Below are 20,820 nucleotides of genomic sequence, written 5' to 3'. Positions count from 1 at the left end.
AAGCAGGTAGACCAAAAGCCAGGTATTATTACTGTATATATTATGTATTCTTTTGCTTTAGTCAATTTTCTGATAGCCATGTGTAGAGGTCAAGGACACAAGGGAAAGATCACTGACTGAGAGCCCCAAGCTTTCAGCACACTGCCTGTCCTTGCCTGTTCAACTATGTTGTGTCACCCATCTGGGTTCAAGTGCCCTCATTTCCACAGTGATGGTCTGATTTGGGGTCTCCAGGAGTCCCTAGCTCAGGGGTCTTCCGTTTTTTTCTGACCCAGCCCAAGCATGCCTTTACACCCACCAACTTTGCTTGGGCTCCAAATGTGCTACAGGTATAGGCCCTGGAGCTAGACAGACCTGAGCCTCAATTTGAACTCTGCTAATGGTGTGATTAGGAACGATGTAAATGAGTTCTCTATGCCTGAGGTTCCTAATCCATCAAGCCCAGTGACAGCTCTTTCCGAGGGTTGTGAAACACAACACAGTGCCTGGCTCACATCCCACCTGTCCTCTGCCCACCCCTCTGTAAGATCCCAAGCTACCCTGGCAGAGGCAGTGTGTCTTAGGGTCTGTCCTCAGTCTTACAGACGGTACAGTACACAGAGCTTGTCACTGAAAATGTGCTCTTCCCATAGGACCTTAGTTTCCATGTCATCAAGAGATGTGGGGGGGGGAGGGGGATTGTAAACAACGTAGATTTGCACAAGGCCCATGTGGTCATAGTGCGATGAAGTATTTGTACACAAATATCTGTGTGCACACGTGTGTGCTCCATCACATGGCATATTTGAGGGGCTCAACATTCCAAAATGCAGGGCTGTGGGTGAGAGCAGCTGTGGCAGTGTCTGCCGCCTCAGCTGTTCCCAACAGCAAACCCTGCTGCCCTTCACTCTGTCTGGCGAGGGGGCCTCCAGCTGGCCCAGCCTCAGCTGGAGGCCACGTGCTGGGCTGCACCCTGCGCTGGGAGCAGGCTGTGCATGCTCACACTGCCATTGCTGGGGACAGGCATTGCCACCAGGAAAGTTTAATACACAGAAGTGACTGCTGTGCATTCTCTCTTCTGCATTAAAAGTGAACAGATATTAGGCCAGAGATGTGGGATGGGAAGGTAAATAAATAACATTCCAACAGAAGAGCAATAAGACTTGCCTAGAATGTTCTAAGTGCTCCCTGCCTATCTTTTTAATCCTTCTGACAAATCTATAATGTGGATGATATTTCACAGTTAAGGAAAATAAGGTTCAGGAAGGTTAAATGACTTACCAAGATCGCAACGTTTGGGGGAGGCAGAGCCGGATTTCATATCCTGGTCTGTTTATCTCAGGGGCCAGGCCTCTTATCAGACAGCCCATCACAACTACAGTAAGAGTGAAGCCCTGCGGAGAGACTAGGCTTAATTTAATAAGTGTTTATCAAGTTTCAGCTGTGAGGACAAATATGCTCGGCCCTGGCAAGATGAGGGCAGGAAGGATAGCTGTCCCCTTACAATCTGCAGAGACATGAAAAGTGGTTACAGTGCACTGTGAAAACCATCAGGACAGGGAATTGCAGAAAGAGGACCGGGGAACTCTGGGGAAGAGGCCTGGGGTTGATGACCACGTGGCTTCAGCATCAGTCAGGGTTTTATGAGAGGTGCAGAACCTTAAGACAGAGTAAGGATTTTATTAGAGGGTTGACCGTGTGCCTTTTTCGGGGTTAGTTGCAGTCCAGGTGAGCTGTTCCTGCTGTGTCTGATGATGCAGCCTGTGTCAGCAAGGGCATCCGTCAGGAAGAAAACCCTGCAGGTGACCTGGGGTGGGGGGGGCAGGCCAAACTGCTCAGAGCCCATGTCCTCTCTCAGCACCCCAAACTGCTCAGAGCCCATGTCCTCTCTCAGCACCCCCAATAAGCCTACAACTTCATGGTTGCTGGTAACTGTGGGAGTTGCTGGTACCCCTCCTCAGGAGCCCAACAGGCCACAGGTCCAGGACTCAGAGAACCTGAGGAGGACACCCAGCAGGAATGTGAGCGCTACAGATCTTGTGCCCGCTCAGGCCTTGAAGTCTTGAGAGAAATGGCTGCTTCTCTTTATGGCTACTTGTGCTTTCCACATCCAATAGACCATATCTCCTGTGGCCCACACCAACCTGGAGCCACTCAGGGAAGAGAATTCTGGGAAGCCTAATCCAGCTGAGCTACATTGTCAGACTCCTCCCCCACCACAGGTTCCCAAGCACCTGGGATGACTCGGGGGTTTGCTTAGCAGAGCAGAGCGGGGTGACTTCCAGGCAGAAGACAGGGTGCACACAGCTGCCAGAGCACAGCTGCTTGGGGGAAGGGTGTGGGGCCTAAGCCTGGCTCACAGGAGGCTGCAGACCAGCCCAGGTGTTGCCCACTGAAGCTCCTTCTGTACCTTACAAGGACATGTCAGTGTGAGGAGGTGGCTGACGGCCTCCAGGAGGCAGGAATCCTCTGATGGAAAAGATACTGGAGGTTTGAAACTTGTCAGGCCTGTCTTCATTCCTCCACTCTCCAAATTCCTGCATCCACTGGCTGTATTCCATCCTCAGGTTCCTAATGAGTGTCAGCTGCATGGCAGGAAAGTGGGGGTGAAAGTCAACCTGGTCCCCAGGCTCTTGTCTGAACAACCTTACAGTCAGGATAATGCTTGAAGGGGCGTGGCTTCTTGTCCTTTTGGGTCCCTGTGTTCTTGTCAGTGAGTCTCACCTTCACCATTGCTTATTTTTCTTCAGAGGATATGATGAGGGGATGGAGAAGCGAGGATGGGATTTTTGCTCCCCTGTCTCCTGGGTTAAGCTGCTGTTTCAAGCATATCCACGCAGCAGAACTGACCAGCGAGTTTTAGCAAAGACAGAACCTCAGGCCCACCCAGATCTACTGGATTGGATTCTCTAGATGTGGAACCCCTGGAGATGTTAAAAACTCTTCCAGGAGATTCTTGGGTAGCCAGCTGGGTTTTTGGAATCTCTACAAAAACCAGAGTCTTATCGGTCAGACTGAAGCCCTCTGCTTCTCAAGCAGTATCTTGACTGATACTAAAAGGGGTCATTTTATCATCCTGGGGACCCTGACAGAGCTCCCTGGTGTCTGAATCAGCTCCAGCAAGCACTGGCCTGCAGGTGCTGGCATTGTCACTTCTGATTAAACCACTGAGTCAGAAGCAGAGGGAGATACAAACCTGTCGAAGGGTGAAGTGAGACCGACCTGTAGAATTATAAGGGGCAAGAGAATGGTGCCAGCTGCTCAGTGGGTTCAGATGTGGAGGATGCATGGGTGCGACAGAGAAGATGTTAGAGAGTTTCCATGTTCATAATGTTTATAATGTATCAACACTTTGATCAGCTATGTGTGTAGAAAGGAATCAAAGGCAAGGAGCAAAAATTCAAGTGGTTACAGCAGCGGTGACCTTCCAAAGGACCCAGATTCAGGCCTCCACATTGTTGACGCTGCGTGCCAGAGAAGTAGGGCAGCAGGCTGCTCCCACAGTGGTGTCCTGGAGGGTGGATTGGTCACTGTGCATCCAGCAAGGGAGGCAGTGCCCTCCATACCAAAGCACCTCCAGGTCTGGCCTTCGGAGGCGGCTTCATGACTCCCCTGCTGTCCCTGAGAGCAGCTGACAGAAGAAAGGCTCAGCAGCCCCCATGGCCCTCCCTGGGGTCCTCTGTGCCCAGACTGCACAAGCGGCCAGTGTGGCCAGCGGGCCTGGCGAGGGTGAATGAGAGCCGCTGTTTGTTTCTACTGAGAAAGTTCTGACCAGCTTCCGGAGCCATCGCCATGGAAACGTATGGAGGAGATCATTGAAAGGAACCTCTTTTCCTCCCCTCTCCTTCTCTCACTGCCTGGTAAGGGCCAGCCCCTGCAGCCCCGCTTTCTCTGTAGGGTCATATGAATTTAATGAGAATGCCAGGAGCCAGCTTGCTCCCCGCCCAGCCTCTGCTGGGACCCCTTACCCTGCTCTCCCTGAACCAGTGTGGGCGTCCATGTGTCAGCCCCACGCACACTGATAGCAAAGTGGCCTTCCAGAGAGGCACATGGAATGTCCCTGTCCCCCCATCTGGCCTTAGTCCTGAGCCATGTTTCTTTGCAGGAAAGCCTGTTTGGGATCACATATTTATTGCACATAGGCAAAACATTTAAAAATGGAAACAGAGGGAAGGAATCATTTTGTTCCAGATACAGAATAAGTAGCCAAAAAAAAAAGTAAGCAAAATTTTCTTTTTCCAGTATTGGGGGTTGAACCCAGAGCTTTGTATATGCTAGGCAAATGCTCTACCACTGAGCTATATCCCCAGCCTGAAGGTGTTTTTCAAAAGGACACTGCATAAGCTCCTATGAAGTTATTTATCATTTTTTTCTCATTTTGTAAAAACTAGTTTGTGTGGTGAAAAGAATGTCAATGCCCCGTCTTACTTCATTTTGCTTTTTCTTAAGGTAAAAAAAACCCACTGGAAATGTTACAAACCCATTAATTTGTACGATTAATATAATTAATCATTATAATAAAAATAAAAACAATTAAGAGTAAGAGGAGAAGATGTAAAGACCCAAATCTAAAATTCGCATGGAAGGATTAAATGAAAGCGTTGGTGATTACTGGTTTCACCCAAACCAGAATGAACAGAAGAAATACAGGGTCCTTTCCATGTTTTTATACTTTAATTTCTATGCCTGTTGAGGAATGATCAAAAGTCAGTTCTACCTGGGGCTGCAGACTCCAGCAGCCAAGCTACAAACCTGAATTGTACTTTCACACTAGTAATTAGAGAAAATATGCAGTGTTTTAGCTTCGGGCTCACAATTTTACCTGGCTGGTGAGGCCCTTGTCTTCACAGAGCCCAGGTTTTACTGGGAAAAACACTGGGTTATGTGTCTGAAGAGCTGAGTTAAAGCCCCAGCTCTGTGACTTCCAGCTATGCTAGCCCCCTCTTCTCTGGGGGAGACATATTCTAAGACATTCTGTTGATGCCTGAAAACACAGAGTATTCAACCCTATATGTAGTATGATTTTTTTTAATACATAAATACTTATGATAAAGTTCAGTTTATAAATTAGACACAGGAAGAAGAGATTAACCACAATAACTATTAATAAATACATCAGTCATACCAATATGCTGTAATGAAAGGCTGCTTTTGTGGCGTTGGGAATTGAATCCAGAGCCTGAGCATTGCTCAGCAAGCACTTTACCACCGAGCTACATTCCCAGCCTAAATTGTTTATTTCTAGAATTTTCCATTTAATATTTTTGAACTCCAGTTAGCCATGGGTAACTGAAACTGGAAAAACAAAACCACAGGTAAAGAGAAGACTACTATGTTGATTGTGTGACTCCAGATAAAACACTTAGAGTCTCAGTCTCTTCATCAGGGTCATGGGGTCTCTTGCATACCACTGATACTTGACTTCAGCATTTAGACAAATGGGGGCATGTTCTCAAATAGCAAAGAGACTAGAGTCAGGGGTCCCAAAGCTGGTGCTGTAGGCCAAGGAATCATCCCCTCTCCCACTGCACCATCCTTAGCATGATAAGGTGATGACTGCTTGGGTATCCTGTCCATGTTTCTGGTAGAACAAAGAAGAAGAGCAAAGGACAAAGGATGTGTATAGTCAGTCAGACCTTTTCATCATGGAAGCACTAACTTTCTCAGAAACACCCCACTAGAAAGTTCTAGTATTTCTTCTCTGCCAGGGCCTGACACGTAGCCTCTCCTAGCTGCAAGAGAGTTTGGGGAAGTGAGTACTTTAACAGGGCACACTACCATCCCAAATGAAATCTGGGTGCTGTGAGTCAGAAAGGAAGATGGGTATTGAGATGGGAGACAGCTGGCTCAGTGGTTCTAGCCTTGGAGCTTGTCATGAAAGTCCACCTGATGAAGGTAATCTCCTGGATGGTGTGGACCATGTGGTGTGCGGTTCCCACTGCATAGAAGTTCATTACTTCTGCCAAGCAGATAATAAGTTATCATTGCTCGTTCTTATATGAGACTGATCAGTTACTGATTCTTGTATATATTGCCTTCTGAAGATACTGTGGGCCCTCTAGTATGTCATGGGGGTGTTCTGCAGAGAGGGTTGGGAAGGACTTTAGACCTTCTCAGTGCTGGGACACATGCTATTACCATCCATAGTGTAATTGGCATCAAAGGCTGGCATCCATACTGCCTATATCAACTTCTGGTTTAGTTCAGACCCTTGAGGCCACACGTGGAAGGTAGGGCCCATGTGGACAAGAGAAGATTCCCTAGAGGTCTCTGGAAACTTCAAAGGATGACTGACTGAGACCATGCCTGTCCCAGTTTGCTTCTCCTCCCCAGAACCCACATCTGGGAGCATGTTCCTCTCTCCCTTCTTAACACTCCTGTAGTCCTGGCCTAAGTGAGGCCATGGCCCAGAAATAACCAGGCCACGGTCTCTACTGTGGGGGGATTGCACTTGGCTGCTTCTCAGACATGAAACTTCAATTTCTGCCAGTAACCTCCATCATTAAGTTTCAGGACAAGTTATCAACTGGTGAATAGAAGGACACAGCCCTCTTTCAGAGCACCTTTGTGAGGGATTTTCAGATTCAGCAGCGTTGGAGCCCTGTTTTGGCTCAGAGGGCTTGTTGGCCACCCGTTAGGAGCCAGAGAACCAACCCTCGCATGCTGAGAAGCTGAAGTGCATTTTGAGAAGGAGTTAGAGAGTTTGATTCCTAGGTAGAGCTGGTTGAAAGAAAAGGCCAGTAATAAGAACATACTTTATTTTATCTTGTTTTATTTATTTTTAGTGCTTAGCATGTGCAAGGATGTTCTGAGTACAGTGCAAGTCAGAACTCACAGAAACCTCTGGAAAACCTATGCCATGGATAACATTGTCTCTATTTTGCATATCAGTAAACTGGGATCCAGTGGGCCTCAGTAACTTGCCCAAGGTTACTAATCAGTAAGGGGTAGGGCCTGGCTTTGAACACTGGCATTTAGCCTGTAGAACCCACATTCTTTTTAATTTAATTTTATTTTTTAAAATTGTTTATTCTAATTTGTTACATATGACAGTAGAATGTGTTTCAATTCATATTACATATATAGAGCACAATTTTTCATATCTGTGGTTGTATGCAAAGTAGAGTCACACCATTCCTGTCTTCATACATGTACCTAGGGTAATGATGTCCATCTCACCCCACTGTCTTTCTTACTCCCATGCTCTGTCCTTTCTCCTCCTTTCCCTTTGCCCTATCTATAGTTTGTCTATTCCTCCCATGCTGCCCCGCCCCCCCATCCCCATTATGAATCAGCCTCCTTATATCAGAGAAAACATTTCAGCATTTGGTTTTTGGGGATTGGCTTACTTCACTTAGCATTATATTCTCAACTCCATCCATTTACTTGCAAATGCCAAGATTTTATTCTCTTTTAATGCTGAGTAATATTCCATGGTATATATATACCACATTTTTTTTTTATCCATTCATCTACTGCAGGGTATCTAGGTTGGTTCCACAATTTAGTTATTCTGAATTGTGCTGCTATAAACATTGATGTTTTATAGTAGTATACTGATTTTGAGTCCTTTGGGTATAAGCTGGGGAGTAGGATAGCTGCCTGGGTCAAACGGTGGTTCCATTCCCAGTTTTCCAAGGAATCTCCATACTGCTTTCCATATTGGCTGCACCAATTTGCAGGCCCACCAGTAATGTATGAGGGTGCCTTTCCCCCCACATCCTCACCAACACTTATTGTTGTTTGTATTCTTAATAATTGCCATTCTGAGTGGGGTGAGATGAAATCTTAGAGTGGTTTTGATTTGCATTTTTCTAATTGCTGGAAATAGTGAACATTTTTTCATATATTTGTTGATTGATTGTATATCATCTTCTGAGAAGTATCTGCCCAGTTCCTTGGCCTATTTATTGATTGGGTTACTTGGGGTTTTTTTTTTGGTGTTAAGATTTTTGAGTTGCAGAACTCATATTCTGAGCCTTATCTGTGCTGTGCCATTTCCTGGGGGGCAGGCCTTGTGCCAACATTTGAGACATTATTCACATGTAGAGATACCAGTCTGCTGCCATTGATCTCTAACAAATGCAAACCAAAAGGGGACTGACTGCGTTTGCAGAGGCAAGATCATGTTTCGTTTCCTGGCATTTCCCTATGTCACTACAATTAGCAGGGGTGAGGAGAGCAAAGATGATTGTTGTCAGCCTGACAGGTGCACTTCGAAATTGGCAGTACCATTCTCCTCCTTCCCCCCGCCCACAGCAAGATGCCTTTTTGACATAACTTATATGTAAGGAGTAGGCTAACCCAATGTGGTTTTGATGGCGATTTTAAACCAAAGATATTAAATGAAGATAGGATAAAAAAGTTTAAAATGCCCAAACACATGACTATTTCAAACTTCTCAGTGTCTTTTTAGCATTGTTCAAATGCAAGAATTCATACCATGTGATAAAAGCCATCTAGAAAACAGAATTTTGGGGTAATATTATAGTTTTGAGAGGATATATACACTTCCAATTCCTGAAAAACCTCCCATTTCTTTTGGACGGTTAATTTTACATAATTGATAGACCCAAGCCATTCCCTACAAGAAGTGTCTGTATTGAAAAACCATTCAGCATCAATTAAAAGAAATTATCATATACTGTGCTAAACTAAATATACTGTGTTATATTAAACTAAATACTGCTTAAGGAAGACAAAAGGAGAGAAGCAAATGAAGTAATAATATGCTGAAAATAGATTGCATAAAGACGGATTGACATCTTGTGCAGTCATTGTGTGTATTTTTTTCTTTTTTTTTTTTTTTTTTTGGTAATGCTACATAAAGCATGAATTGTTGGTAAAAACTTTGAGAAGAGGGAGGAAAATCATGGTAGCCATCCACATTATTTATTATTTGAGCGAAGTTAATGTTAAAATTCTAAAGGTGAATCCTCAGTGGTTTGGAAGTACTTAGAGTGTAAGATAGGAGAGGTGTGGTGGTAATGCTTCGTGAAATGAGGGAGTCCTATAGAGAGGTGATGTTTACCAGGTACTGGGCACTATTGGGCTCTTTACATTCCCCAATGCACAGTCCAGTAAGCAGGTCCAGTTTTGTCATCTCTCCCACACATCCAGAGGCCCAAGGCTTAGATATGGCAATACTGGCCTTTCCCCAGGTCTACTTGACTTCAGAGTGTATAGGCTCTTGGCCTGGGCTGGGCAGGGCCATGCCCTTGGGTTTGGGACTGCAGACACCTGTGTTGATGTTTTATGAAAGCGACCTTGTAAGCAAAAGCCAGAAAGCCTTGACTGGGAATAGAGCGTGAAATGAAAGAAAAAAACTGCATATCTCGAGAGTGTTTTGACCCAGTTGACAAAATGTCACCAGTGTTTCATTGATACTAAATATTCATGGAGTCCTCACAATATGCCAGATTTTGGCACTAGAATTACTTTCATTCTCAGCCAGTGAATTTGCAAACTGAATTATGTCACGGACATGAAACCCACCTCCTATTGGCCATGCAAGGCCAGGTCAGGGATAAAGTAAGAGAGGTGCTAAGGACACAGAATTGAAGGAAGCATTTGTTCTTGTACCCACCTGACCCTGAGAGTGACACCTCATATGGCCTGGGACCTCGTATCTTTCTTACATCACCTGAGTCCTAGCCCTGCAGCTAAAGAAAGGGTGACCTTTGAATTTTTATGGCAGATGGTAGAAAAGCATTAACTGAATTTCATTTCATGTTTATTTCTGAAGTAGAAGAAACCAGACCATATGATGAAGATATCTTTAATAATCCAAGGATAATATCAAATTAAGGAATATTTTACTTAAAATCATTTGTCACTTAATAAGCAAAATATGAATATGCATGCTCATACTTACATAGAACACAAAAAAGAAAATATTATCTTCTTACAGTCCCCTCCACCTTTTTACCTTCTTGCACCTCCCCTTGCCTGTGCACAATTGGATAGCACGGAGAACATCCCCCACATCTTGAGGAAGAGCTACTGGCTTTGGGGCTGCTTGGCAGGTGGGCTGGTGTAGGAAAAGGGCCAGACATAGCAAGAGCCCTGATTCAAAATTCAGCAGGAAATAAACTAATAGAGAAGTTTATTTCCTGCGACTCAAGATTATGGAATCATAAAAATCCCTTTAAGTTTAGGTTTTCCAGTAACATTTAACATATGTTCCTCACTTAGAAATGAGCTTATAACTGCTTTTCTTATTTTATATATTTATTTAGTTTGCTTTAGTTATAGTAAAGTTTTTGAACAACCCATCAAAGCCCAAATGTGAAGTCTGTTTTAGAAATTTCTTTCCGCTTGGGCATTCATTGCACTCTCTGGTGTGCCAGGCTCCATGTGGGAAAACGAGATAGAGTTGTCCGTCTTTGGCTGGATGCACTTTAGACTATTTTTATTTAAATAGACATAAGAAGAAGAATGAGCGTTCTCTTTTTGTTTTGTTTTTGTTTTGGCCTCCTCCTTTCCTTCCACAGGCAGACCAGAGGATCATGCAAAAGCAATACAACCAACTCCTGAGAAGTATTCTCGAGGTGCTTTGTTAGAATAAATCCACAGACGCGTTCAGATTTGGTGTTGAAAATGTTTTATCTCAGTGAGTTCTTCTGAGCATTCTTCTAGTAATTGACACAAGAGCAGGGCCAATATGTACTGCGTGCCCTTTCAGTCCATCCCAGAAATCAGAAAAGGGGCGTGTGTGAGGGCATGCAATGTGAGATCTATTGTATGAGTGAGAAAGAGCTTGGCACGGACAAGAGAGAGGGTCATTATACCCCCACCCAGCTCTGTGACCCCAGATAGGCCATTACTCAGGGATAATCCCACTCTGTCGTTGGAGGATCCATAACAGCATTGAGTTTGGAGATGACATTTCATATGAGTATAAAGAATTTCATTTGACCTGTGATTGGTCCTCTCTCTGGTTTTATGAGGATCTCTGCTCTAAAGCAACAGAAATCAGTAGAAAAGAAACCAGCAACCTGGGTGGAGCCTGCATGGTGAGTTTAGGACAGCAACAGAACTTTTTGTAAAATCAAGTTGAAGATTATTCCATCCAGAGAAGGGGAAAGCACACTCCTTGATCTTCCCTCTCCTCTGGGCCACTCTCCCCAGGTCTCCTTACCTGGCCTGGCCTTCTCTTTCAGACTCCTAAAAGCTGGGCTGCCCAGGACTCGGTTTCCATCATGCTTCTCTTCAGTTGGCTTCATCACTTTAAATGTTTGAGTGGCTTCCAGTTTCTTACCTCCAGCTCTAGACTCTCGCAGCCCATTATCCCTTTCGTATCTCCACAGGGAGGTTTACCAAGCCCTCTAACTTCACATGTCCAGAGCAGACCTCTTGGTTTCCTCTCCTGCCGTTACCCACGGGTCTTCCCCTGGTCACTCCATCCCCTGGGCCTCTGCTCAACAGCCACCTCTTCAGGGAGGCCTTCTTTGTCCATCCCACCCGTTCTTCTCCCCACTCCTTGCCTGTGTCCTCCTGTCCTCCTCCTGTCTCTCATCCAGGCTCCAGGGCACCATTCTTACCTGTCTGGTTCACTGCTATGTTCTCAGTGCTTCAGAGGATGCCCACGCACACTGGGAGGTGAATTAATTTTTATTGGATGAAATCATGAAAATGGCTGAACAAAGCAACCTGACAAAGAAACTGTTAAAGATTGAAGTGTTATGTTGGTCTTTTCTTCATCCCTATGACTAAAATACCTGACAAGAACAATTCAGAGGAGGAAAACTTTTCTTTTGAGCCCACTGTTTTATGGTCAGCAGACTCCACTGCTCTGGGTCATCGGATGTGAGATGTGGTGGAGGAAAGCTGCTTCACTCATGGTGGCCAGGAAGCAGAGAGAGGAGTCAGGACGAGACCTATAATCTCCGAGGGCACACCCGCAGTGACCTAGTTCCTCCAGCCACGCCCCACCTGCCTACAGTGACCATTTAGTAATCCAGTTGAATCTGTCAAATGGATGAATCCACTGATGACATTACAGCTTTCATAATCTCGTCATTTCACTTCAGAACATTCCTGCATTGTTACAGGAGCTTTTTGGAGGATACCTCAAATCCAAACCATCACAGAAGTTCTGAGGATGCTGGCCTTTCAGTTGATTTTTTGATCTAATTAACAATTCCTTAATTAAGGAATTTTCTTAAGTGAATTTTGCCTTCAGAAACATCTCAAGTAATTGAGATGTCTTTACAAAAAAATATTCACACTTCAGCAGTTTGGGGTTCTAATAGTAGTTACTGGTGAGAAGGGATTTGCTAAGGCTCAGTCCTGAGACTTTAAAGGCAATACTAATGATTGTCAAATACTTAACGTAGGTTTTCAAAGTGCAACAGAATGTTAATCATTGTTTCCTGGTTATTGAAACCCTACTGAAGTTCTCATCCTTTTTACTCCATTAACAATGAAAGGGATTGATCCAAAAAGCCCACAAACCGTCCTCCAGTGCCTGCTATGCTGAGGCTCAGCATCTGACTGGAAGAAGGACGTTCTGCCAGGAGGCCTCTTTGGAGCTGACATCTAAGCATTAATTTCTTCCATTGGGAAATCAGTAAATGACTTCTTCTACCTGCCACCACCCAAGTTTGAAACCTGGTTACATCATTGATTTTGGCTCCTGCTGGATGAATTTTATAATCCGTGTCAAGGAGAAAGGAGCTGGCATCTTGGATCCCTTCTCTGCCAACTTCTGTTTACAGTTAGAATTCACTGTGTCAAAATTCATACAGTGTAATTTTTCTCCTTTGAAAATGGATGAGTTGAGGAGCCTCACACTTGGGAAACATTAGCTTGTTATTCTCTGACCAGTATGTAGGTTGTGGAAGTTGTGAAATTTTAAAAACAAAATTCCACTCACCAACTGCAACACTAATAAAGACACTACAGTGCCATCTGCTGGTATTCTTGGGAAACGCAAGCGATGTGGACAAGACCAAACCTGAAGATAAAATTATTCAAAATGCATCATAATTTAAAGAAAGTAAATAAAAATAATAAAACATTGTAAATCAGCATTTTAGAGAGAAAGATACTGTTGTATTTTGTTATAGCTGTATAGTAGTGAGAGCTTTTTGCAGCATAAGTTTTTTTTTAAGAAAGAGAGAGGGAATCTTTTAATATTTATTTTGTAGCTTTTGGCTGACACAACATCTTTATTTGTATGTGGTGCTGAGGATCGAACCCAGCGCCATGCGCATGCCAGGCAAGCATGCTACCGCTTGAGCCACAGCCCCAGCCCCCAAGCATAAGTTTTAACATATTTTATGGTGTCTGGTAGAAATAGTGAAAAATGGGTTGGAAAAACAGAGATGAACATTTGATTTTTTTAAGCAAAGAATTGAGATAATTTTAAATACATTTTATTCAGAAAAAGGACTGGATAGGACTTTCTACAATGGGACTGCAGTAGGTTTCCTTGACACAATTCCTGGTGACTGCCAAGTACCATGGACCTTGGGTCATGTCCTGGGCGGGGTGGGGGGGTTGTTTTGTTTTTTCTGTTTTCTTTTCTTTTCTTTTTCTTTTTCTTTTTGGTACCAGTGATTGAATCCAGAGGCGCTTAACCACTGAGCCACATCCTGAGTCCTTTTTGTATGTTAGTTAGAGACAGGTTTTCACTGGTTGCTTAGGGCCTTGCTAAATTGCTGAGGCAGGCTTTGAACTCGCAATTCTTCTGCCTCAACCCCTCAAGCTGCTGGGATTACAGATGTGCACTACCACGCTCAGCCTCTTTCCTTCTTTCCTTTTCTTTTTGGGGCTGGGGATCAAACCCAGGGCCTCATGCATGCCAGGCAAGTGTTCTACCGCTGAGCCACATCCCCCAGCCCTCCATGAGTCACTTCCTTAACTTCTAGAGACCAGAGTTTTCTGTCAAATTGGGATTTACATTAAGTGACTGGGAAAGTTTCTGACAACTTGATAAGATTTATTATTCTAAATCAGCAAAGGGCTTAAGGAAAGTAGTGTTTCTGTAGACTATTTTCCCATGAAAATGTTTGTATCAAAAAAAAGAAGTTTGTACATATTTCTAATGTATTACATAGTTAGCTGGTTTCCTCTAGATCTGGGGAATTTGATATACTTGGTCCTTATCAATTAGGTCAGTACTTTCCTAGTCCTCAGAATAAGCATAAATATAGATGTTTGGCGTCCTTTGCTTTAAGTGGTCATTTAAACTGACTGATAGATTATGGCCCATTGAAGAAAGGGGGACTGATACATGTGACCAAGTTTCAAAATGCTGGAGTAATTTTTAATTTTTTTAATGTATGAGTCCAAACAGTTTAAACATTTTTCTTTGAAATTTCTTTCCTTAGTCCCCAACCAATTGGCCAACTTCTTAGTCTTAGCTGCCTTTCGTACCTTGAACATGGGGCATCCTCCTCCTCCTCCCTCTTTCCCCTCTTTCCCCTCCTTATCCCCCCTCCCGCTTCCCCTTCTTCTCTTCCTTCATGTGCATCTTTGTTCATGTCCACCCCCTTCCCTAGCTTGAGAGTCCATTTCTTCATAGGCACCCATGCACCTTACTTGTGATATCATTCAATCCATTTTGGCTGAATGATTTATAATTTGAAACGGCAACCTCTTAAAAGTCTCTTTAAAAAGTCTCTGTATGTTTATGGCATTTCATTTTTGCCAGGATAGAAGGAACAAAAGTAGACTTTGTGATTTACATTTTGGCACAATTTGACAACAAAGTAGGTTTCCATTATATTTTCTGTGTTGGCTGCATGGTAATAAGGGGAAATAGCTAGAATTCAGCCTTACTCTTGTAAGTGAAGCACTGAGAAAATTAGAGGAAGAGAAGTGCTTCTCCCCTGCAGGTGTTTCTCCCCTGTCTCTTCTCAGCTCCTACTCTCATCTAGTTCATGGTAGACATCTTCAGATTTTTGTGCTGGTCAAGAACATTTCTGTTCTCGCGGACTGGAGCAGGGTGATGTTTGCAGACTTACACCCATAGCCATCAGCCTGCATAGTGGGCTGCATTAGAAATGGTGGAGCATGGCAGGTGGCCCTGAACAAGAAAAGCTCCTGTCCCCTTCTGTGGTCACCTTATACTCCTTATAAGTGAGAGGCAGGTCCCTGAAAGATAATCTGGATGTTCTGCTTCTCTAATTTTCTCAGTGTAACAGGTTTCAGAAGACTCGTCTTCTGAATGAAGCCTTTGCACTCTAACTACACTGTTTTGTTAGACACCACTTCATGTTCCTTTCTGGCAGTGAATTTGCAGTGCAGATTCAGGTGTGAGTCCCTTGAGTGCTAAACTTCTGCTCAGCCTCTTTCTTTCAAAATTTCCTTCTCATCAAGCCTATAGACTCTGAACTTGCTCTTGGGCCTTTGGACTCACCAAATGAAAGATTCTGCTCCGATTTCTACTGGTCGCTTTTTGACACAACTAACCTTAACTTTCTTTTGCTTTCCTGCCTTTCTGCTTAAAATTGGTATTTAAGTATTTTCTAGGGAAATGCTTACTCCACTGGTGTTAGGTCGTGTGTACTTTTCAGGTCATTTGGGTTCACCCATGTCAGCCGTCACAAACTGGCAGTCAGGCTGTAGGATAGCGCGTGGGGCCAAATCTGGTGCCCAGACATGTGTTGCTTAATTGGACCCATTTTCTAGAAACATTGAAGTATTTGCTATCACTTAAAAATGAAACATCTGAAAATGCAGGTTTCTGGCTTGTCTTTTGAACTTGGAAGATCTGGCAAGATGGATCTTGCAGTTGCCAGTTGGCAGCCACCAACTGGAGGAGCTCTGTGCTGGCTGCCTCCTCTGTCTGGCATCCGTCTCCCATTGATGATCTCCTCACCCTCCTCCCACCCCACCCCGTAGCTTTCCTTCCACTCCACTCACCTGCTGGACCAGGCAGCCCACGTGGTGCCAAGTTGACAGTTTCATGATTATGTGCTTTTTTTCTTTTCCACGGGCCCAAGAGAAGTCCCAGTGGCAGTGACGCTTCTTGTAGTTAATAGTTCGCAGCAATGGAGGGGACTTCAGTGATCTTCTAGTGGGGTCTGCCCTCTTCATTTACTCTAGCCTTGTTCTGGAGTGAGTCTTTAGTAAATGTTGGCAAATGGTACTGGAATCTGTTCCTAGGAATCCAGCAGATGGGTGGGAAAGGCGAGTGGTAAAGATCCTCTCAGAATGTGGTTTTAGTCAGCTCTTTCGCTGCTGTGATCAAAAGACCTGATGAGACAATTAGAGAAGAAAATATTTACCGGGGGATTCACAGTTTCAGAGGTCTCAGTCCTTAGATAGCCAAATCCATTCTTTGGGGCTCAAGGTGAGTCGAACATCATGGTGGAATGGTGTGGCAGAAGAAAGCAGTTGGGAATAAAGCCACAAGAAGAAGGAGGAGGAGGAGGAGGAGGAGGAGGAGGAGGAGGAGGAGGAGGAGGGGGAGGGGGAGGAGGGGGAGGGGGAGGAGGAGGAGGAGGGGGAGGGGGAGGAGGAGGAGGAGGAGGAGGGGGAGGAGGAGGAGGAGGGGGAGGAGGAGGGGGAGGAGGAGGAGGGGGAGGAGGAGGAGGGGGAGGAGGGGGAGGAGGAGGAGGGAACTCCACTTGCCATCCCAAAGGCAGGCCCCCAGGACCCACCTCCTCCAACCACACTCTACCTACCTTCTGTTACCACCCAGTTAATATATATCCCTATCAAGGGATTTATTCACTGATTGGGTTAAGGCTCTCAGAGCCCAGACATTTCACCTCTAAACCTTCTTGCATTGTCTAACCCAGGAGCTTTTGGGACTACATCATACTTAAACCACCCAAGTGTTCCTGGCTGTGTTGGGTGATATGGGTGCTGGGTTCCACTAGCTAGAAGGGTCTTCAGTTCGCTTCTCAAAGCAGTGCTCCTTGGTAATCTGATTTGTCTTTCTCTTTTAGGCACCCTCTTCATAAATCAAACTCAGAAGACGGCTCTGTAGGTCAGTACCACTTTTCTTGGTTTAAATATTTATTTATTTTATTTTCATATTTTATAGAAAATAAAGACTTGTGAAACTACAAAAAACCACAAAAAATCCTTCTACCCAGAAGTAAACAGTTAAGATTTTGATACGCAACCTTTTTCTTCCTCTGTCTCTTCTCTTCTCCTCTTCTCCCTCTCTCTCTTTCCCTTCCCACCTTCTTCCATAGTGTAGAGTTTGTTTTTAAACAAGTAGACTTATATTCTAATACTGTTTTAGAGTTTTGAAAAACTGAAAATTATGAGCACCTTTGCAGTAAAAGTTATAAGTCTGCATGGTATTGGATATGTCATAGTTAAATAACCATTATCTTCTTGGCTGGACATTTAAGTTGTTTCCGCAGACAAATGATGCTGGTATAAAATTCCTTGAATCTCTATCCTTGATAATGTTTTTAGGGTAAATTCTTCAATTTATAATTTTTGGACTCAGAAGTATGCATTTAAGGCATTAGGTATTTTATATATTCTAGATTAGAAAACCCACTCTTGATTTTTGTCAGAGCTGGGGGGTGGGTGGCTAAGAGTGACCTAAGTGCTCAACTTGTGCCGCTGGACTTGAGTCACCTCCCAGGCCTCAGTTTTCTCCTCAATGGGAATGATAACATGATGCATCCTGTAAGTGAGTCTTAAACGAGATGCACTCGTTAGATGGCAAAGTGCCCGGATATAGTAAGTGCTGAATAAATATAAACTAATATTCTTTTTTTTTTTTTTTTTGGAGATGTATCTCTATTTCAGAAACATGAGAATGGAAGAAGTGGGGAATATAGCTCAAAGAAATGCATTATATTCTCAAGGTACCTGAGAAAGGCTTGAATAAGTGACAGTCACTCTGCTTTAACCCTTCGTTGCTGCACTTTTTTAGTGTGTTGCCCAAGGGCAGCAGGGACCCTGAAACGTGCCTTTAAGGTTTGCATGCAGAGGCTATCTAGGGCTGAAGGGCTCCAGTTTCATTCCCATGGCTCTGGGGTTGTCCGATCTTAAATGAGGGCCCCTGTCTTGAAAAATGACACCCTGCAAGCCTGGGAGCACCGTGGACGGGTTTCCCACATGTTTGCTCCAAGAATCACTTTGCTGGGAACCACCAGTCTAGACTGTGCAAAGCCACCACTTTGTCCTTTTTCCAGTGGCCACAGAGCAACCAGACAGGCACCAAACAGTGTCGGAGCTGATGCTCCCGAGTTTGCCACATCAGCACAATGGCAGATATCACTGCTGCCACTGCCTCTTATTTTTAAAGAATATAGGACTGCTCTACCCTTTCATCTTACTCCCTCGTTTGTTTTTTTGTTTTGTTTTGTTTTGTTTTGTTTTTTAATACCAGGGATTGAACCCAGGGGCGCCTAACCACTGAACCTCATCCTCAGCCCTTTTTATTGTTTATTTTGAGACCGGGTCTTGCTGAGTTGCTTGGGGCCTTACTTAGTTGCTGAGGCTGGTCTTGAACTTGCAATCCACCTGCCTCAGCCTCCCAAGTTTCTGGGATTATACGCAGGCACCTCTGCCCCCAGCTTCCCTTTACTTATAAAAAGTGTTTCATAGGATTGATGATCAGGACCCCACCAAGTATTAAAAGTGTCTATCTGTGGCAAGGAATTTGTTTTCACTTATAAGTCATCCAAAATAGTCTGGGAAGGGTGGGAATTTAGAGGGAGACCAGCTGGGAGGTGTCACAGCAGGATTGCAATGTGTTTTTCTTGTCACTGTGCCCTGGCTAATCTGTAGGTAGGTTGCCAAGTGGCCTGAATGCCAGAGAGGTGGGAATCATGCCCCACCCATGCCATAGCTAGACCCAAACAAACTACACACCAGAGAGAAACAGTGTGGGTCAGTGTCTGTGAGTCCCCCTCCCCCACCCCTGCACAGCCACGCTGAAGCCCCCGGAACCAGCTCTAGTGACCCTTGAGCCCAGGACTACCAACCATTCTATTCGGTTCTCTTCAGTCGATCTGGAATAACAGAAATTAAACAAGTGTAGATCAACGACAGAAATAACAACAACAGAAAGTCAACTTCTTAGAGTGTCCTATTTGTGGTATAGTGGAAATAATTGTGGCTACGACTGAAGGAACCACAGACAAGGCAGAATGAGGCAGACTAGTTAAACAAACATCAAAGCGGATACAAGAATGCACATTTTGCCGCCCTTTTGATGTTTCTTTATTTCTCATCTTCACCCTACCCTATTTCTTGCTACTAGGAAATTTGCATTTCTTTTAAACAACTTTATAAGCATTTCCCAGTCATTCACAAACTGAAAGAGAAAAACTCTTTTTTTTGGAAGCTTTGAAATGACAAGGAAGAGGCTACTTCTGCTATCAATGAATTTATTACTGTGCCTTTTCTTCCATTTTTCTTGTTTTAAAGGAAAAGGAGATTGGAAGAAGAAGAATAAGTATTTCTGGCAGAACTTCCGAAAGAACCAGAAAGGAATAATGAGACAGACTTCAAAAGGTACTGTAATGCAGCTGGCGGACAGTAGGTCCTTTTAGCTCCCAAACCAAGCCTGTGTACTAATCTAAATGGGCGTTGAAAGTTCAAATAACACATTGCATGTGCCTGTAAAATGGTCAGTTTTTCGGACATTCTGATTGTTAACTTTAAGATTAACATTCTTATTGTTAACTTCCTTCATCTGGGTCATTTTCTTTTTTTTTTTTTTTCAACTCAGAAAATGAAACAGGAGTGGTTAGTGAGCAGTCTGCTCCTTTTACAGAGCTGGGAGCAAAGACCAAATTGTTAGTGCTCTCAGTAACACAGAACTCAGAAATATCTTTACTCTCTGAGCGAACCTCAAAGGTCGAGAGAGTCCCCCTGTTTGTTAGTTTGGGACCCTCCTGTCCACGCCCCCACTCAGAGCCTTTGCATCCCCCTGAACTTTTGACGCTGTTCCGTGGCAGGGCCAGTTATGGGGTTGTTGCCCCTAGAAACTCTCTAATGGTCTGACATCATGGGAATTTGCCCGGGCTGCTTTGTGAAGGCGGTTCTGCCCTACTCTGGGTCTGTCTTTTGTTGTTGTTTAGATGGAAAGTAAATATGTCATCCCTTTGAGGCCTGTGTAATTTATGTTCCCCCAGTCTTCACAGAGAAAACCAGAACAAATCCACTTCCAGATTCCAGTCTGACTAAATATGGTGATCAATAAGGGCACATTTTTTATTCCTCACCAGTGACACTACTGGTCTTTCTTGACAAAATCAAACGTCCATGTCTGACCCTGTTCAGCACACTTCTCCAGTGACTCCTGCACAGAAATGAGAAAAGGGGACCTGGACATCAGGCACCCCCGCTGCCCACCTGGCTTCCTGGGCAGGACTCAAGTGCGGTCACTTTTCTAAGTTGTTCTACTTAGAGGACTTGCTCGGAGACACCCCCAGTTTTTCCCTTGGATACAAACCCAGGATCGTTTGTGATTGAAAATGAATCTTGTATTCAAATGAAGTCTCATTTAGAAAGAAAGCTCTGGAGAAAGAGAGGTGGGGAGAGAGGGAGCGGAGGAAGGAAGAAGCCAGCATCTTACCAGTTCCCAGGGTTTATTAAAAACCCACCCCACACCCCAGCACTGCTGTGCTGTGGGGATAGCGAAATGCACTAACCTGGCGGGAGTCTCTCCTCGCCTGGCAATGGAAACTTGAGGGCACTTCTGAATTAATTGATTGATTGATTGATTGATTGATTGATTAGAAAATGGAAATGAGACAGGGAAACACAGGGGACATAAATTCCAAGATAGGCTCTGCCTGTAATGGGTTCCTAGGAGTCTGCAGCTAGACTCTCTGGTTCTGTCCCTGTACACCCAGGGCAGCTAAGCCACGGCTGAGATGCTGGGATTTCAGAAGCGTGTGAGGAAGA

The 20,820-nt window shown here is 44.3% G+C and overlaps 1 protein-coding gene across 2 annotated transcripts in view; it reads left to right on the top strand.

Annotated features, from left to right (window-relative positions):
• Nucleotides 1-20,820, top strand: part of Sash1 (SAM and SH3 domain containing 1) — a 222,383-nt gene that overhangs the window by 140,483 nt on the left and 61,080 nt on the right. For both annotated transcript variants that reach the window (XM_077801791.1, XM_026401955.2), the window contains exons 5-6: nucleotides 16,884-16,924; nucleotides 19,336-19,422. In XM_077801791.1, coding sequence (XP_077657917.1) covers nucleotides 16,884-16,924; nucleotides 19,336-19,422 — 128 coding nt within the window. The remainder of the gene's footprint in view (nucleotides 1-16,883; nucleotides 16,925-19,335; nucleotides 19,423-20,820) is intronic.

This window comes from Urocitellus parryii, chromosome 8, assembly GCF_045843805.1.
Source record: "Urocitellus parryii isolate mUroPar1 chromosome 8, mUroPar1.hap1, whole genome shotgun sequence".
In the NCBI taxonomy this organism is placed as follows: domain Eukaryota; kingdom Metazoa; phylum Chordata; class Mammalia; order Rodentia; family Sciuridae; genus Urocitellus; species Urocitellus parryii.
This window is presented reverse-complemented; position numbering and strand designations above follow the sequence as displayed.